This window comes from Xiphophorus maculatus, chromosome 13 (assembly GCF_002775205.1).
Source record: "Xiphophorus maculatus strain JP 163 A chromosome 13, X_maculatus-5.0-male, whole genome shotgun sequence".
NCBI lineage: Eukaryota > Metazoa > Chordata > Actinopteri > Cyprinodontiformes > Poeciliidae > Xiphophorus > Xiphophorus maculatus.
This window is the reverse complement of record NC_036455.1, coordinates 1,270,715-1,290,567: the sequence shown is the minus strand read 5'-3', so window position 1 is coordinate 1,290,567 and position 19,853 is coordinate 1,270,715. Positions and strand designations below refer to the sequence as shown.

The 19,853-nt window shown below is 39.6% G+C and overlaps 1 protein-coding gene across 3 annotated transcripts; it reads left to right on the top strand.

Moving 5' to 3' along the window:
- Positions 1 to 7,745: 7,745 nt before the first annotated feature.
- On the top strand, positions 7,746 to 19,769 carry LOC102227662 (probable 2-ketogluconate reductase). 3 transcript variants are annotated; one of them, XM_023344495.1, is made up of 7 exons: positions 7,746 to 7,850; positions 8,287 to 8,412; positions 11,604 to 11,982; positions 17,497 to 17,668; positions 17,747 to 17,925; positions 18,004 to 18,100; positions 18,182 to 19,769. In XM_023344495.1, the coding sequence occupies exons 2-7, from the start codon at positions 8,296 to 8,298 to the stop codon at positions 18,336 to 18,338; spliced, it is 1,101 nt and encodes a 366-aa protein (XP_023200263.1). In that variant the 5' UTR covers positions 7,746 to 7,850; positions 8,287 to 8,295; the 3' UTR covers positions 18,339 to 19,769. The 3 variants fall into 3 exon arrangements, with proteins under 3 accessions (XP_023200263.1, XP_023200264.1, XP_023200265.1); XM_023344496.1 differs by lacking the exon at positions 8,287 to 8,412 and having other exon boundaries at positions 7,752 to 7,850; XM_023344497.1 differs by lacking the exons at positions 7,746 to 7,850; positions 8,287 to 8,412 and adding an exon at positions 10,714 to 10,836.
- Positions 19,770 to 19,853: the final 84 nt, after the last annotated feature.

The window sequence follows — 19,853 nt, the reverse complement described above, 5'->3', positions numbered from 1 at the left end:
CCCCGGAGCTCCTCACAGCGGCGTCACGTGGGGCGGCGGCGACCAATGGGAGGCGGCGTTGTCCTGGCAACAGGAGACGGCGCATGAATGGAGATTAGCTGGAGAAGTTTTCCTTTCACAGAAAGTTGGTGGGTTTTCTGTCGAAATGTCTCTGTTTTATGGAAAATGGCACTTAAAAAGGAAAAAATTACAAATGCGCTGTGATAATTGTGGGATACAGAAGATGTTGTCGTAATGACATAATGAAGTTCAAATCTTTTAGAATTCATGATTTTATAATAATTCGTACTTCGAATTTGAAAGTGGAAATTATGATGTTAGAGATTTAGTTTGACTCTTTGAGAGCCAACAGACTAGTAATATTAACAAGTATACGTCTAAAAATATCTGTAGCATTTCAGCTTATCTTAAACAATTTGATTAAGCCATAATAGAATATTCTATCAAACGAGGTTAAACAACGCGGAATACTGTCACCTGCTTTTAATTTGTATATGGAGGATAATGGTACTATTATTTGGAATATTAAGCAGGGTCAAATATTACATCTTGAATCTTTTCATTGAGCAGACCAGCAGGAACTTGTGTTTGCTGGTTCTCATTGAGACATTATGATTCAAGGAAAACATGTAATCATCATATTACTGTTGACTATTGAATAATTATTTTAGTTGCAATTAACCCTCATTTCCCCCACATCGCTTTGTCCCCACCACGCTCTCTGAACTTTAGCATGGTCACTAAAATCTTTATGAGGTGAGGGTCTAAAGGTCAGTGACAGATCATTCATCCCAGTTGTCCAATGTTCTACGTTTTTGCAGAAGATTATGTTTCCACATCATAAAACTCTGGTTGATATGGTCAGGGTTGATGTCTGTGGCAATAACAGCAGGCAGTGTTAGGCAGTATATATGTAAGCAAATTTTTGGCATGCAAATTCTAACTCTTCCCAATGATACTAAAGTCTCTTCTTCTAAAGTCTGCTATGTCTCTTTTTATGCAAGTTTTGTTTGTACTGGAAATTTTTATCTGCACATTAGGATGGAAATAGACAAAGTGATACTAATTAAAAATCATCTGTAAACTATACAAAAATACATACAGAATAATATGCTAGATTTGCACCCCATCATACTAATATTATTCAATACTTTTTTACACTTTAGTTTTGCATGTATTCTGAAAGTCTGAGAATCTTTAGGATGGAGTCCAGTTTCAGTCAATCCTAGGTTATAATTTCAATCATTTGCATGAAAAGGATTTGTCATGTTCTGAGGAATGAGCTTATTTATTTCTGAGTATTGCACTCTGCTGCTGCTGCTGATGAAGATGAGAGAGCTTACTGATGATGATCACCATGTGGCCGGTGTTGCCCTGTACAGGTGTTCCTATGCAGGCACATTGAGAGGCAGCATGCTTTGGCTAAGATGATTAGTGGAAGTCAAAGCCATGCTGAGCCTATTCTGTTGCTGTTCCAAGGAGCGTTTTCTTAAGGGCTACAGGAGGTGCGCTGAGAACCTCTCCCTCCTCCTGTGTCAGCAAAACCCTGATCACATAGACAGGTAGAGCTGATCCAAACCATGCAAAAAGTATAGAGTTACAGTCCCAGTGAATCTTACAAATATGTGAGTCTATTAGTTGAACCACGTCTTCGATGGCTCCTAATAAGAAAATTATGATAAACCATAATTAAAAAGGCTTTATACATTGCCTGGCCAAAAAAAAAGTCGCCACCTGGATTTAACTAAGCAAATAGGTACAAGCCTCCTATTGGATAAGTACTGCATAGGCGATTATCTTTCAGCTGGCAACAAGTTATTTAACCCCAGCTGATGCAATGAGTAACTCCTCATTTCTTAAACAACCATGGCAAAAGACACATCCTGTGGTCGTGGAATAGACGTTAGTCTGTTTAAGAAGGGTCAAATCATTGGCCTGCATCAAGCAGAGAAAACATCTAAGGAGATTGCAGAAACTACTAGAATTGGGTTAAGAACTGTCCAACGCATCATTAAAAACTGGAAGGATGGTGGGGAACCATCGTCTTCCAGGAAGAAATGTGGTCGGAAAAAAATCCTGAATGATCGTGATCGGCGATTACTTAAACGTTTGGTCAAATCAAATTGAAGAAAAACAACAGCAGAACTCAGGAGTATGTTTAATTGTGAACGCAAAAGCATTTCCACACGCACAGTGTGAAGGGAACTCAAGGGGTTGGGATTGAACAGCTGTGTAGCCGTAAGAAAACCTCTAATCAGTAAGGCTAACCAGAAAAAAAGGCTTCAGTTTGCTAGGGAGCATAAAGATTGGACTCTGGAGGAATGGAAGAGGGTCATGTGGTCTGATGAGTCCAGATTTACCCTGTTCCAGAGTGATGGGCTCATCAGGGTAAGAAGAGAGGCAGGTGAAGTGATGCACCCATCATGCCTAGTGCCTACTGTACAAGCCTGTGGGGGCAGTGCTATGATCTGGGGTTGCTGCAGTTGGTCAGGTCAAGGTTCAGCAACATTGTGTGCCCAAAGAATGAGGTCAGCTGACTACCTGAATATACTGAATGACCAGGTTATTCCATCATTGGATTTTGTCTTCCCAAATGGAACGGGCATATTCCAAGATGACAATGCCAGGATTCATCGGGCTCACATTGTGAAAGTGTGGTTCAGGGAGCATGAAACATCTTTTTCACACATGGATTGGCCACCACAGAGTCCAGACCTTAACCCCATTGAGAATCTTTGGGATGTGCTGGAGAAGGCTTTGCGCAGTGGTCAGACTCTCCCATCATCAATACAAGATCTTGGTGAAAGATTAATGCAACACTGGATGGAAATAAATCTTGTGACACTGCAGAAGCTTATTGAAACAATGCCACAGCGAATGCGGGCTGTAATCAAAGCTAAAGGCGGTCCAACAAAATATTAGAGAGTGTGACCATTTCTTGGTGGCGACTTTTGTTTTGGCCAGGCAGTGTATGTAATGCCAGAGCAATATATTGTAAAAATAGTTGTAGAAGTGATGTTGCATTCAGTTTCTGAGTGTATAAAATTAAGAATAGCGCCTGCAAATCCAACCTGTGGGGAAAAAATACATGTGAGTTAAAACAGAGGAATGGAAGACATGCATCTCTGAAGGATTTTAATACATTTTATGGCATTTCTTGCAAAAGTATGCACTTTGTCACATAGAATGCGCTACGGTTAAACAGAACTTTCCAGCCTACATGCAAAACACTAGAAACCTGCACATCACCATGATAACTGGGAACATGGAGGGTAGCCTTATACTGTCCCCAGAATGTCCCAAGGAATGTTTGGACCGAATCTATTTAAGAGTCTCTGGAAAGACTTGTTCGCAGCCCGTCTTGAACAATCTGATGGAAGATGAGTTGTTTTGAAGGAGATTATAGAGACATATTCCACAAGACTTCCAGCTGTAACTACAGCAAATAGTTTTGCTGCACGAATTATTTCCTCAGGATGGGTGACTAATTATAAAACGCTTGCGCTACACTTTTCAGGTTTGCTTTGCGTTGTTGCTTGTTGCATTAATTGCATTAAATGTTACAATACGGTGAGGTTGCAACATCTCAGTATGAGAAAAGGTTATAGGGGTATGAAAGCTCGAGTTTGATTATAGTTCAAATTTAAGGCAATATTTCTAAAAATGATTTTTTTTAAAAACTGTTTCTTTGATTGGGTAAAATACACGTGACAAGTCTGCATTTGCTGTTCAGTATGTTACAGTAAAATGATTAAATTCTTTTTCAGGAAGCTTGATCAAGTGGACAGTCCTACTATTCACTACTAGCAGAGGTGAGGGCTCATCTGTTAGTTGGACCCTGAGGGAAAGTCCCCGAGTGAGTGCTGCAACCTCTGACTAATAGGTTTGCATAACATTGATTTGATTGGCTCTCCGGTGAAGAGTAAACCCCAACTCTACACGGTTCTGTATGTGTCCTATGCACACATACAGAACCTCGAGGCCTGGTGTGTCACAGCTCAGTCTTTAAGCTGGACAGCCCATGGCTCTGCACGGGCTCTGCCATTAGGTAACAGCAGCTTTAGAGGCGAGGCTGGGTCGCAGGTAAAGATTTGAGAAGCCACTGAGCTGGACGGGTTGAGAGCCATCAATCTCCTCCTGATGATAATCTGTTGCCTAATCAGACAGAGCTAACCTCTGCTGGAGAAGAGAGAAGAGTTTCGAGGTGAGCTAAGTTCTCAAGCAGCCCTCCCCATGTGGGAACACTGTGATCTTATGGGAGGGAAAGCCATTCGTGGCAAACATCGCATGTTAGTGTGCGAAATTCACGAGCAGCACTCATGAACGTCAAGCAACAGCTGCAAGTCAGAAAACCAGTGGGATTTGCTAACTTTTGTGTGTGGAGCTGACCTCTATCATCAACAGTACAAGCAAAGAGCTATGCATTTCTTTATCAATCACAAATAGAGACCTTGTACTACTTTGTGCACCACTGTTTTAATGATAAGTCAATCATAGAAAGTACAAATAAGCAGTTTAATATCACTGTGTTTTACATACTAGATGGATCATCAAACTTTCCGACTTACAAATAAAACGTAAAAGTAAGCTGCATCATGAAGCATTCACTGCTGTTCACTGCCAGATGAGTTATATATTTTACTTTTTAACAGACAGCCAACTCAATTAGGTCACAACTATGTCATTAAGCACACCTGGCAGGTGCAGATTTATATTGACATGATAGCTTCACATAGTTGCTGCACACTTGTCAATTGAACGTCTGTTATGTGATTCTCCAGATCCCAAAGGTGCTCCGCTGAATTCAGATTTATTGACTGTTGAGCATACTGAATTCATTATTATGTTCCTGAAACCAGCTGTAGCCATAAACGATTAGGCAAGGTCAGAAACAATACTCAGGTAGGCATTTAAACAGCGATTGGTTGTTGTTCTGGGGTCTAAAGTGTACTAAGAAACAATCAACCACACCTCTGCATTATCACCGCCAGCCAGGCAGGATAGATCCATGCTTTTGTGATGTTTACACCTATTCTGTCTCTTTCATCTGAATGTCACAGCTGAATCTGCGACTCGTTGTCACTGGAGCATTTTTCCAATCTGTACTAACCTGATCTAACGTCTTTAGCATTTCTGTCAGCCTCTTTGATCTATTTCCCTCCAATCTTTTCATTAATGGTAGAAAATTATATATTTTTTTAATGTTTTTGTTGTCTTAATGTTTTTCTTACTTAAAGTTACGAAACTTTTCTCGCATGAACGGCACCTTGAAAAAGTCCCTCCTTCTGCCACCTCAAAACCAACTTAAACACACGCAATTGTCAGATATTCTGGTGTTGATAAAGTACAGTGCAGCCACATAAAGCACAAACCCTCGTCTCACTATTCACAGCAGCAAGCTTGCAGCGCTGCACACAAATAAAAGCAATGTGAAACTTCTTCAGACCACAACTGACAGATAAGTTGCATTTATTACTATCTGGTTCTTGTACGCCCCACGCCCCGCTATGGTTGCCGTGGGCGATTGCCTATATGATCCATGTGAATAATGACCTGTCTGAATATTTCTTTACGAAATGGGTCAAGGAACAAAAACTAAATATTTATTTATGTAGAACACGACAATGAAAATCACTGCAAAATAAGCACGTACTCACATATTGTTTCAGTGTATTTAACAAACTATACTTGCTGCAAGATTTTGAACATATAGGAACAGAACATTTAATATTTAAAACATTACATATAAAAATATTAAGTTAACTTGTTTAATGTTAGCAGAAATCGGTTGATATGTTGAAATATTTATCTAATGGTTGAGGCGATAAAAGGAGACTATTTAGATGCAAACTTCTGTTCATCCTCTATTGGCAAATGTTATCTGTTGAGTCCTGAAACTGAAAACGAATATAAGTTAGTGGACCAGACAATGCACTACATTATCAGTATATAAAGCTTGTTGCACTTGTTTTATTGTTATTTTTATCTGCTCAGAAGATGCATGGGAGGTAGGCTTTGCGGTGCAGTTAAGCTGAGTCAGGATGGGCCTGCAGACTCACGTCAGCAGTCTATTACAGAGTTTGTTCAAGGACTATCACAGCCGGTGCCACATTGTGACGCCACAGGGTAAGATTTAAAAGCTGCACGCATACGATTTTTGATACTGAAATATGAGCAATATTCTCACATTACAAATTATGGAGTGTTTCTTGAGGTAGACAGCAAAAAAAAAAAAAAAAAGCTGAGAGCTTTATTCTATTTTCCTTTAAACACAAACTCAATTCTCCCCTCCAGATGTGGCACAGTAGCTCTTACTTTATTACATCTCTGCATGGATTGAAAATACAGTGTAATAAAGCAGAGGTAGAATTCTTGCATGTGCTTGATGAGTCAGCTATTTGCTAAACCACCCCCTGCTGTTGCATGCTGGAGCAGATGGAGACTTGGCTGGAGATCAGAACTGGCTTAATGAGGGCCTGAATGACTCCTGGCCAGGCCAGGTTTACAGCCTTCGTCACGGGGCGTCACATCTCAAGGCGAGGAGATACTTAAAGCGCTGAAACAGAAGGTGAGGGCAAGTGAGGTGGAGGGAGGGAGCGAGAGAGAGGAGTGGGATGGGAGGAGGAGAGATGGAGACAAGTGAAGAGGAGAAGTGAGGTGGAGCGATTATGTAACAGTTAAAATCAGGTAAGCCATCGATCAGCACACATGGCCTTCCCTAATGCTCCCACACATGGACGAACACTGAGGGAGTCGCATCAAAACCGACTCCTCAGTCGTAATATCACCTTCTGAACACAATGCAGTCAGAGTCAGTCCATGCAACACTTTCTAAAAGAATGGAGGATTCAGTCCTGCATCTGCTCCTCCAACCCATTATGGAGCCTCAGTGTGAGTCATAAAACACCAAGCCAGTGGTGTACTGACAATCTACAGAAATCAAGTTTAATTCTCACAACTAAACGTCTATTTTTGCCGTGCTTTGATTTTTAATAACCTTTTATTCAGGATACAGCATAAGAGTTATTGATCTGATTAGTAGAGACTAAATATGCTGAAGGAGTTTATTTCAAAATGATCTGATCAAAGATTTTTTTGTGTGTGCTTTCATCGAAGTTGATTAAATCATCTACAGGTTTTATTTTTCAATATTTCAGCACAGTTTTTATCTTTTGATGAGTCCATTCTTGTAAATATAATGCAAAATTCTTCTGCAGAAGCAGATTTTCATCAACAAAAAGCTAAAGACGGGGCTTGTGCTGCCTCCAAGTAAATGTCTTATTGCCATCTAGTGGGAGGTTGGACATGTTCAGCTTTGAAGAGGAAATTTTGTTGATTCCTCCTGATCATTTATTGGCTAATTTTTTAATTAACTTAATTTAGCAACACATTTTTTTTATATATCTGTAATGGCTGAATGTTAAGCAAGTGTTTTTTGTTTTGCAAAGTGTATTGACTCTGTCAAAGCCAGCAGCTTTGCAGAAATTGATTCCTAGCTTGTACAAATTGAATTAGCATAAAAGCATGAAAAATAAACACCCTTAAAGTAAGTGTGTACGTATAATCAGCCATATGTACTGTCCCTTTATGGACAGTAAGTTAGCTGATGACCTTTGATCAGTTTTTTTGTTCTCTAACAATCACGGCCATTCGGTCACTGGGTTTAATGCCTTCTCTCTCTTTTTATCCTAGAAAGGAGGGAATAATTCACTGCAACCTCCAGTCCAGTTAAAGATGTAACATCCACGTCCACATGATCAGATTAAATTTTATCCAAGATCTTTAAACTAAAGCCTGTTTTTCTCCCCACTCAGAAATCAACAGAGCTGAGAACAACTTCAACTGAAAAGGTGAGAGCAGCACTGACTCTTCATGAACTGATATTTTATCAGTTCATGAAGAAACAGAGCAAATACATGAAAGCTGTTAAAAATACAAATGAGTAAAATGTAACTATATGCAGATGATGTAATTGTTTCATGAACTGATATATTATCAGTTCATGAAAGTTGGATATTATTAACCTTCTTGATGTATCTCAGCTATTTACGCTCATGCATTTTCTCTTTGAATACCAGCATGTGGATGGTAAATGGACATGACACCAGTTTATTCTCCTGCATGAGAACAGTGGATTTTATCTAAATGCATTTCTTTTATTTATACTACAGGCAACACCCATGCAACCATGATTGCCCTTTCCAAATATTTTTTGTCTTCAGTTTTTTTTTTTTTTATTAAATCACATATACATTTTTATCTTTTATTTTATTTTATTAATATTAGCCGGTTAGAATGCAATGTCTCCGCCATGTCCGGTGCGTGACAAAACTCCGGGCTGCAGCTCCAACATCCAGGCTTCTTAAAGTGACAAACCTACTCAGATCTGCGAGCACGCTGCAGCAGAAAAAGGTATTTCTCTATCGCTTTGCACTTTATTGGCAGAAGTCTCATCTAAACACGCGACATTTATATTTCCAATATTTCAATTATACTTAGAGGTGCAAATTTGACACTTTTAATGGACTCTTAATGCAACTTTTAGTGCAACTTTGAATTAAAAGTGTCATTATTTACCGAATGGCACTTCATGACAACAGTCATAAACATTCATGAAGAGTCCGTCATGCTCAGAGCAGATGTTATGTCATGTTTATGACAGTGTCATGTCAGTCTTATGCACACCCCTTTAAATAAAGTGTTACCAGAACATCATTATGAATATGAAAGAAAAATGTTAATTTTTCATCAAGAAGAATCTGATGCTTTGTGCATTTGTAACCTAATAACTTAGTATTAGGTTTTTGCCACTCATAATATTTTACATATAGACTTTTTACACATCTTTGATGGCTACCTTCATGTTTTATGAACAAACTTCTTGAGGTTTTCTTCTGGCTACTATTCAACAAGGGCCACTTCATGGAGGGCACAACTCATAGCCTTTCCGTTTTTGTGAACAGCCACGTCTTGTTAGGTTTGTAGTTGCAATGTATTCCTGCCTTAAAGTTCTTCATAGCTTTATCTCTGATCTGTCGGCCTTAATTTTCTTGATGGTTTTTGGTTATTAATGTTCTTTAATAAACCACTGATCCTTCACAGAAACACAGAATTTATCACAAATATGAATTACACATAGGTTTAATCATTTTCCTAATAATGTCTTCCCAAATTACTTGGTTGCACTGGATTCCATTTAGAGGTATTAGAGTAAAGGGAGATTTCTACAAATACATGCTAAGTTGTTATTTTTTTTTTCTTTTTCTATTCTTGTTCTTTGGCTTCCCATAGTTTTTCTGCAAACATCAACATATAACATGCACCTACCCTCCATTTTGGGTTTTTTCTTTGTTTTAACATCTAAAACTAAAACATGCCATCGGTGTAAAAATGACAAACTTACTAAAAAATATATTTGTATTAGGTGAGTTTCATTCAACTGGACTGAAGGCAAAAATTACTCTTTGAACTGTAAAGTTTGCAGAAAAAGCTTGTGAGAAAACGTGAAGTAATCTAAATTTTAATTGTTTTGCTGGCTGCTGTACTGATGGATGCATCTGAACTAATTTGTAACCAGAGATACAAAACTGGTTAAACTGGATATTATCTATCAGGAACAAAGTGTCTTGAAAAGCTAATCCAAGTAACTCAGCCACATCACACTGCTTTCCGCTCTCCCACCTTCTGTCCAGTTAAATGTTTTAAATGGTAAACTCAGGTCAGTGTGCCCTGTAAATTAAATCAGTCAGTTATTGTCTAGACCCACTTTCTCTTGTTCAGAGCCACATAGTTAATGGAAAATGGGTTGAAACATTTTACAGTCAACACATAATCCATATGTCAACCAGTATTTAGAATTATTGATCCAATATTATGCAATATGACCTAATTTATGTGTACACAAAAAAGAAGGAAAGGTAAATAGCAATAGCTAGTGTCTTATGATGAAAGCCAGTGTGTTGCTCTGTCTTACTGGGGCATATGGGTATTTTATGTCCAATTTTTAAAAAATCAAGTAATGTAACTAGATAACCAAAGTGGAAGAAAATACTCTTTTGTAAAATATTATTGTAAATTATTTCCACTTAAAATGGTTGTAATCTTTGCTCTTTATTAAAACCACTAAGGCCAAACTACGGTTTGCCAGGAAGAACGTAGACAAAGATTGGAATCTGTGGAAGAACGTTCCTTAGACAGATGGATTTACCTTTTACATATTTAGACAGGATAACAGAAGACATATTTATGATTAAACCAAATTGCGGGAATGAACTTTACACCAACTGTGAGGCACAGAGATGGAGGTGTTATGGTTTGGGGATGATTTTCTATAGACCTGGACAGCTCAAAAGAATTGTAGCTCATCAAAAAGTGTTTGAGGAAAATGTGATATAAAAAAAAAACTAATAAACATAAAACTAAAGCAGAACTGCTCATTATGACATGACATTAACACTTAGAAATACCAGTAAATCCACCAAGGAGTGACTGAGAGCTAATAAATGGTCAAGTCAAAGCCCAGATCTTGATGTCCTTGTGAAGCTGATAATGTTAACAAAGCAGCTTGTTTTATCAATTAAACTCTGTATTTATTCTAAGATTAGAGATGCTTTTCACATTCTACAATGAGCGTCCATGGTGTTGTACAACAAAACAACAAAATTATTTTTTTCTCTCATCGCTGTTCATGCAGAAGCTGCATATAATTTACATATGTAGGAAATAATCCTACTCACTGGTCCGTTTATTTAAAGACTTTTATTTTGAAGCCCTTAAAGTTATTGAGTAGTTCTTCCTGGTTGAAGGCCAGACAGGAAGTGAGAACAAGAGTCATTTGTGAGTTTTTACAGTCTGCTCCCAGTTTCATATTTAGTTTTATTCACAGCACTCAGCTATATGTCATAACGTATTATTTTAACATCTTACAAGAAGAAATATGTTCTGTTATATTAATTTAGTCATTATCAGCTATATTATGGCTTCCTGGGGCTCAGAAGTTAGTTTAAGTCACTCTGCTCAGAGATCAGCAATTTTACAGACCTAAAGCTGCATAACAAAAAAACTAACAGTTTTGTTTATGAAGGATATATCTTCATAAACAAGAGGAGATATCCTTCTCTTCTAAACTGCGAGTTATTGATGACTCCGTTTATCAATAATGTGAGTTATTGATAAACTGCCTGAGACAGTTAATCAATAACTCACATTACCCTGAGACTATTTTAGATTTTATTTACTTACAGTGTTTTATAAGCATCACAAAATAGTTGCTCAGCTCTTTAAGTGAATTTCTGATCAATCTACAGAAGGAGCAGGATTTTATTAGACACAGAGAAGACATTTTTTTCCCCCACGCTGTCTGGTAATAGTTCACATTATTTATTCCTATTATTGCCAAAATTACCCGTTGAACACTGAACTGTAATTTATAAACAGAGTCCTGATGTCACCTCCTGGATATTTGAGATGTGAAGGTTTTTGGTGCCGGTGTTTTCTGTCAGTCCGTTTGTTCAGGCATGTTGGCGGCAGCACCATGCTTTGAGGATGTTGAAATACCAGCGGCCATTGTCTGAAGGTTTCCAAATGTGTTCTTATCCCGGCAGGAGATGGCAGACAACAAACCGTGGGTTCTGATCTCAGAGGTTGGGGACAAGGGTGTCCATGAGGACGTCGTTGACATTATCAGTCAACACTTCCACATCATCTGCCTCAAGGAGTTTCTACAAAACCCGGCCCTGCACGGCCCTAAGATCCAGGGCTTGTTTATGTGGTACTACAGTCCTGCAGCCGAGCCTTCCCTGATGAGCTGCCTGCCATCGCTGAAGGTGATCGCCAACGGAGGAGTGGGCATCGACCATCTGGACGTGCCGTACATCAACAGCTTTGGGGTGAAGGTCACCAACACTCCCGGCGTGGTGAGCGACGCCACTGCAGACATGGCCATGGCGCTCCTTCTGGCTTCAGCGCGGAAGGTCCTAGAGGGTGAGAGCAAAACATTCCCTTTTGTATAATTATTCTCACTCCTAAAATACCTCATGATGTACTGTTTACTCCAGCTCAGGGTTAAAGTGGATAAAGACTGAGCTATTTGGATACAAAGTGTAAGGTAAAGGAACACAGTACCAACAATGGAGCATGGTAGTGGCTGGATTGTGCTGTGGTGTTTGTCTCGGTGTTAGTCAGTAAAATAACTTGTTTCTTTGTACACCTTTTATTCCGCCAAGTACAACACACTCCCCCGACGACAAGAGCAGAAGAAGAGTACAAACGCAAAAACATATACTGCTCGCATAACAGTGCCCCTAGCGGATGAACATGTATTACAAACAAAAATAAGAGTAACAATCTCCCACTTTTCTTAAAAGAAAAAAAAAAAAAATTACAAATATTTTTAAGACTCATGACAAAGCACATCCATTAAAGATTTTGTTAGTACAGTTTCAACATGATGGAACGTGAAACATCTTGTAAATGAATTTATTGGAGAATCCAATGTCCTTCATAAAGAGCCTTAAGGAGTGAGGTTGTGGATGCTCCCTTCTTTGTAAAACAGTCTGCGAGTTGGTCTTTTGTTTGAGACCACAACACTTGAACTTTCTTAGTTTGAATCAGCTCTTTAATTGAACTGATTTCCAGGCGTAACCTTTTCTCTGTAACAAACTTAGTTGATTTAAGTGCATCTACAAGAGAGAAATTATCGGTCACACACATTATAGGTGGAGGACAAGCAGTACTACCAGCACTGAGTTCAGAAAAGAGTGTGGAAAGAAAAATGGCATTATCAATCCCCTCAGACATAGCGAGTGTTTCACCTGCCAGCGTGCTTCTGACAATTCTCTTAATTCTCTTTGACTGCCATGAAATGGGAGAGAACTGCCCATTGTCACCCATCAAAACGATGAAGTGCCCACCTTGAGTACCCCCATCTGAAAGATTTCCAAAGGATGCATCAGTGAATGTAACCATCCTTAAGTTACTGTCTTCCCCAAGGTGTTGGAAATTCAATTCAACTGACTTGGCCTTGAGCTTACACACAACTCTGTTTGCTTCATTAATGGTCTGTACTGTAGCATGTTTGAGACGAGATGCTAAATTGCTAGCATCAAACATGACATCAGGCCTGCTCTGTCTCGCCACCCAAAGAAGTTGGCCTATCTTCGATCTGAGCTGCTCTGTCTCCTTTTCAGTGAGAGGTGAAGCTGACTCTGCTGCTCGTGAGGGTGAGAGGTGTATGGACTGCAGGTGCTGAATGTATGTTTCTTGGTGTATTTGTACCTTCTTACCTTTAGTAACAAGATCTACCCCCACATAGGAAAAACTATTGTGTGCTTCACAGCCGACACTGAACTTTGACCTCAGGTGAGGTATGACTGACTCTGAAAACATGTGTGATCCACCCCATATAAAATCATCAACATGACAAGCAAGTACACCAGTTACATTTTTGTGCTCATCCAGCCAATAGAAAACTGCAGGGTCAACCTTAGACACAACGCCTCCTGCTTCAATCATGATGGTTTTTACCCTGTTATACCAATACAGTGAAGCATCAGCTAAACCATACACACATTTTCTCAGTTTCCAAAGCACACCTGTTCTATTAGCCTCTGGGGGAGGTTTGATGAAAATGTCTCTAGACAGTTGCATTCCTTGTAAAAAGGCAGATTTAATGTCCATAGAGTGAAGTTCCCATTGTTTTTGACATATAACTGCCACCAGGAGTCTCAGTGACTCTGAGGCACAGGTTGGAGAGTCCTTTTGTAGGTCAGAAACTTGTAGCTCCTCAAATCCTCGTGCAACAAGTCTTGCTTTTGGTATTATTCCATTTTCAGTCTCTTTCAAAGTGCACACCCAACGAGTGGAGACACACTTTTGTCCTTTGTCCTCAATTTCTTCAAACACTTGGTTCTGTTTCCAGCTTTTTATTTCATTTTCCTTCGCTTCATCAAACGACATGTCCTTACTCACAAAAACATCCTCGTGCGTATCCGTATCCTCAGCATCTGCCTGGACGTGAAGATCCTCCAACTGTGACAGATCAGCTGATTCACTGTTGCCAGCCACTCCTGCAGGCTCAAGCAGCTCCAAGTTAAACCAGTTCTTGTATTTTCCAGTTGCTTTGCCAGCACGGCCCAACACTTTGGCTTTTCGTGAGACACCCTCTGCATTTCTGAATGTCACAATTTGACCTGTCTTTATGATGGTGTTCCCAGTGTGCTGTCTCATGGCCTCTGTATTTTCAGGAGCAGGCAAAGGATAATTCTCAGGACTTACTGCAATAGTGTCTCCTCCTCCATTCTCTTCAATGATGTCCACTGTATGTTGTCCTTGAATGTTCTCCTCATTGCAGGTAATCTGAGGTGCTTCATTCTCGTGAGTAACTTTTCTCAATCTGAGTTGATGCACTCTGACACAGGTGCCGCCGTGTCTAACAAAAACGACTGCACCATCTTGACCAATCACCACTCCTGGTCCTTTCCATTCTGGACAATCCACTCTTTTGTAAAAGACTTTGTCTCCAGTTTCATATCGGTCGTCTATGGGCCGCAGCTGTTTCTTTAATGCTCTGCGTATCCTTTCTGAACATTCTGCTTCTGTAAAAGCTTTTCTTGCAGCATGCAGGGCTGAAATGTGCTTGGCAACCCATTCACTCTTGGTGGTGCCCTCTAGAGCTGGAACTTTGTCTATTAATACAGAGGGCAGGTTGGGATTCTGCCCGAACACCAGCTGATGTGGGCTGTATCCATGGACACTTTGCATAGAGTTCTTTGCCATCAGTGCCCAGTCCATGGCAGTGCTCCAGTCACATCCAGTACTTGCTTTGACTTTCAGTAGGATCTCCGTCAGAGTTTGATTATGGCGCTCTAACAGTCCATTGCTCCACGGACTGTAGGCAGGTGTTGTCTTAACTTCAATATTAAAGTTCTCGGCCATGTCTCTCACTTCCTCGTTATTAAACTCACCACCATTATCACTGAACAACTTTTGTGGTGGGCCATGCACACTGATCCAATCATGGATAAAACGTTTGACTATTTCAGAAGACCTCTTGGTGGTTAAGACACTACCAGCACTGAAACGGGTGAACTGGTCAATAATGTGTAGGTACCAAACCCCAGGTTCAAGTTCGTGCAGATCTACAGCAACTGTTTCATTGTATGTAGATGCCAACGGTAAGCCGACAGCAGGTTTCGGTTTGGTCTTACAATATTTTTGACACACTTCACACTGGTTCACGACCTTTTTCAGCAGGCTGTCACATTCTGTGTCCTTGTTGCCAGAATTAGTCAAAAGTCTCTGTATTTTATCAGCAGAGGCATGTCCAAACTGCTTATGAAGTTTCTCCAGAACTTTCATCTTTTCACTTGTGTTCATCTTGTCTGTTGCAGTCAGTATTTCTTCCTCGGTAGCTTCTAATAGCTTATCAGAGTGAATAAAATTTCTATTGTCACTGTCCACAATGTTCACACAGTAATGACCTGAACTAGTAAAGTCCAGTTTGACAGGCTGGTTAAACATCACTGCACTGTCCCTTTCCATGTCCAAAACAGTCCCTGCCCTTTTTAATGAGGCTTTACTCAAAAGCAGCGGGATGTTAGCAGGTACTACTTCAGTTTCTATATTACACTTTGTGTTGCCGATTTTAGCAGGTAACTTTACCTTTTTGATGGAGTAGACGATTTTTCCATCTCCAAACTTGAAGGGCCTGTGACTTTGTGTTTCTGTCTCTTTCATAATCTTCACACTTTTCTTTTGTAGTACAGTACTGTAGTTGTCCAGCCACTCTTGGCCACAAACTGTCCTGGTGCAAGCAGTGTCTATTATTGCCGAGCCAAAACATTCTGTCATGAATATTTCTGCATCTGTTGGTGATTCTTTGGTGTATAGAGTTAAATTGCACTCTTCCACGTCTTTTGCATCCTCAGCAATTTTAACACTATCAGCTTTGTGCGGACAGTTTTTAACCCAGTGGAAAGTACTTTGACACACTGCACATTTTGACCGTCGTCCGTACTTATCCAGCGGGTTTGTACCGGGCTGCGTAGTTTCCTGACGGGGACTTTGCCGCCAGTACTTGCCTTTTTGCCGCCGTTGCTCCGTTGCAAACACGGACTCTTGGCTAATGGCTTCTGCTGCCGCACCTCTTTTCTCGCCAAATATTCTCTTCAAAGCGGACTTCATAGAAGCAAAGGTTACATCTGAGCAAGCCGTTAAAGCCAACTGTCTGTCTGTTATATCCAAACAGGCGGTGTCCAAAAGCTTAAAAGCCAAAACTGCGTCAGGTAGCTCCATGTTGTATTTTTTCATGCGCGAGTAACGCTGCTCAAAATCAATAATATAGTCCGCCATCGACATGTTAGCTTCTTTTATGACTCGGTCAAAATCCGAGTACGCCTCATAGATCCTGTCCTTTTCCTCTTTTAGGAACAAGTCATCTAGTTTAGCGAACAAAGTGGTCATTCCAGTGTCTTTATTTAGATCGTCTACCGGAATTTCCATCGCCGTGTCCCGCGCTCTTCCAGACAGTGCCAGGGCAACAGCAAGCGCTTGCTTTTTCTTCTCCAAATCTGTAACTCTCGTCCAAATGTTGACTTCATTCTTCCAGCTTTCGTAAGGCTTTCGTTCTTCAAACGTTGGCGGAACTCTGTAGTTACTAACCATCCTCTGCTACCAATGTTAGTCAGTAAAATAACTTGTTTCTTTGTACACCTTTTATTCCGCCAAGTACAACACACTCCCCCGACGACAAGAGCAGAAGAAGAGTACAAACGCAAAAACATATACTGCTCGCATAACAGTGCCCCTAGCGGATGAACATGTATTACAAACAAAAATAAGAGTAACATCGGTACCAAAAGGTGGATTGGAAAGGGATGAAAGTTGGGCACAATTGGGTGTTCAAAAAGAAGAAGAAAGAATTTCGCACATAAAAAGGAGGGAAAAAATCACATGGGTTCTGAAGAACTGCAGAAAATAGAAATGACCAGCACTCCAAAAACATATAGAAAGGTTTTAATGTGGAAAAAATGCTGAGGTAGTTTTCTGGTTTTACCATCAGAAAACTACCTTTTCTGATGGTAAAACCAGGCGAACACCGCACTCAAGAAATGGCCGTGCCCTTAACCTGCTAAGAAGATTGATCAAATATTCAGCTGGTTATGTAAAAAGCTACAAAAGCTTCCCATTTTGTTAATGGACATTTACCCTATTATTAATGGGAGCATGTATAATTTCCCCCTTGTCTCATTTAAAGATTGAATGGCCCCAAGTCTTTTTTAGCTCTACCATCATTCCACAGTGCAAATAGAGATACTCAAACTTAGATGATTAAATAAAATTATTACATAGTTAAAAGCCCAGAATTAAACAGACATTTATTTCCCTATGGTGAGTGGGTGTAAGCTTTTGACCACAAGTTTACACCCACTTGTGGCCAAAATTATCTGTCAATAATCTGAAAGCTTGGCAACATTTTTTTGGTTTCTGTCTCTGCAGGTCACCTGATATCAGTTGATTCTAAGACCACCCATGTACCAAAAAACCTTATGGGAGTTGAAGTCACAGGTTCAACTCTGGGGATCATTGGAATGGGACACATCGGGTATAAAGTTGCTCAGAGAAGCAAAGGTTTCAACATGAGGATCCTTTACCACAACAGAAACAGAAGGTCAACTTTTGGACCCGCGATATGTCAACCCAAGAAATGGAGGCGGTTCATAAGATCTTTGATTCTTCTGTTGTTTAGAAGTATCGAAGATGAGCAAGCAGTCGGGGCAAGTTACTGTGAGAAACTGGACGACCTGCTGAAAGAGTCCGACTTCGTGGTGGTGGTGGTGAACCTGACCCCCGACACCACCGGCCTCATCAGCCACAGAGAGCTGTCACTCATGAAACCCACAGCAACACTCGTAAACGTCAGCAGAGGTAATGGAAAGTCTTTCACCTGGACTGAAATTCAGAAGAACTCGTTCCTCTACCAGGTTGAATGGTTTTATGTTTCAGGTCTGGTTGTGGATCAGGACGCTCTAGTCAAAGCTCTGATGACTGGAACGATACGAGCTGCGGCTTTAGACGTGACTCACCCCGAACCTCTACCCAGGTACCCTCTAATATAAACTCTCCCTCTTCCTTTGTTTACACATTATTGCTAATCTTAGCTTCATCTGATGGGTTTGTGCAGGAATCATCCACTCCTCACCCTCCCCAACGTGCTGATAACGCCCCACATTGGGACCAACACTCGTGGGACAGAAAGAAAGATAGTGCAGATGATGGTAGACAATATTTTGGCAGCAGTGAAAGGCTTAGCTGTTCCTAATGAGGTCAAAGCAAAATAAGTTCCTCTTCTGGTCACAAGGTCAAGAAAATATAATCTTTTGTCCTTTTTACGTGCAACTTTCACACATTGACCCAATTCTTTGACATTTTGAGCTGCAATCCTGTCAGTTTTAGTCCTGCTGTTACTCAGGAAGACATTTATGGGCAGAAAGCATGTCTCCTCATTATAACTTAGTCTTTTTTGTGTGTCATAAAGCAAGCACGATAAATCCACTGTATTTTCTTGCCATTTAATCACTACCTTTATTGCTATACATATGATAATGACAAATAAAATTATGAGCTTAAATTTCTCATTAATGCATAGTGTTTTCCCTTTCAATGTGATTTAAGAGAGCTGCATAATTATTGTGGTCTTCTAGATTTTTTCAAGTTAATATCATTAAATATATACTTTCCTTTGTTTGCTTACTGTTATTTTCTTGTAGGGATTGTCAAGAGAGTAATCAGAATCTGGAAGCTAATTTATTCAGTTGAAGTATTTTTCTCCTAATTAATGTCATCATATAATGATGATGGTGTATGTTTTAGTTTTTATGTGTAAGATCGACAAAGTGATTCTTAAAAGTCGACATTTTGTTGCTACCTTAAAAAATTTGAGACCCGGATAAAAAATATTTGTTTCCGTCTTTTAAGTAACATTTATGTGGTCCAAATGAACTGGAAAATAAACTAATGTAAAAGTTTTACAAATGTTGGAAATTTTGTTCTGGACTTGGGTCGGACTGGTCTAAAAAAACTTTAATTTTACTCTTGTGAAGCTATATAGAATTTCAGCGTATGTTTTTGACTCACACTGCCATGCGGAAAAAGGACATTTCAACCTTTTAGCAGAAACTTAAAGGCCTTTTATCTGGTGTTTGTAAGTGTTGCAAAAGTTGGTGCCAAAGTTCAAGTTTAGCTTCAACAAACCACATTCTTTTTTTTTTTTTTTAATTCTCAGGTCTTTCAGTGTCACTGCCAGTCTCTTTGCAGCCTCTTTGACCAGTTTCCTTCTTGTCTTCCTATCGAACATGAAGAAATCTTGCTTTTATACTGTGACTTTTTCGCGTATTTTTACCAATAACTCTTGACTACCATACTCTACATATGATGTGTGGGATCTGTGGAATTTTTTTATACTCTTCTTCTTTCAGTGATATTTTTATGATCCTTTCAAACCTGCACTTAGCGAAACTTTATTTTGGGTCAAACTTGCGCAACCAGGTCTTTGTTTCTTTCCTTTTTGTTTATCTCACATCATGCATTTTATCATGTTTATATCAGCATCAGCCATCAATACTGCTGGCAGGTTGTTACAAGTACAGCCTTGGTCACTGGTGTGCAGTTGAAATAAATACAATTTTATGAACTATTGGATCAGTTTTAGTTTGAATTTGTTCATGATGGAGTGTAATGTGAATTATCAAATAATAAAATACTTAAATAATTCTTGAGAATTGTAAATAATTTCTACTTTTAATAATTTAACTCTCTAGTTCAGATTTGTGAAATACACAGTTAATTACAAATGT

Bases quoted from the DNA above. Each gene is read 5' to 3' on its own strand.
- LOC102227662 (XM_023344495.1), top strand. From the start codon at position 8,296: ATGCAATGTCTCCGCCATGTCCGGTGCGTGACAAAACTCCGGGCTGCA. The intron at 11,983-17,496 runs GTGAGAGCAAAA...CTGTCTCTGCAG, and splicing joins AGCGCGGAAGGTCCTAGAGG to GTCACCTGATATCAGTTGAT. The intron at 17,926-18,003 runs GTAATGGAAAGT...TTTATGTTTCAG, and splicing joins ACTCGTAAACGTCAGCAGAG to GTCTGGTTGTGGATCAGGAC.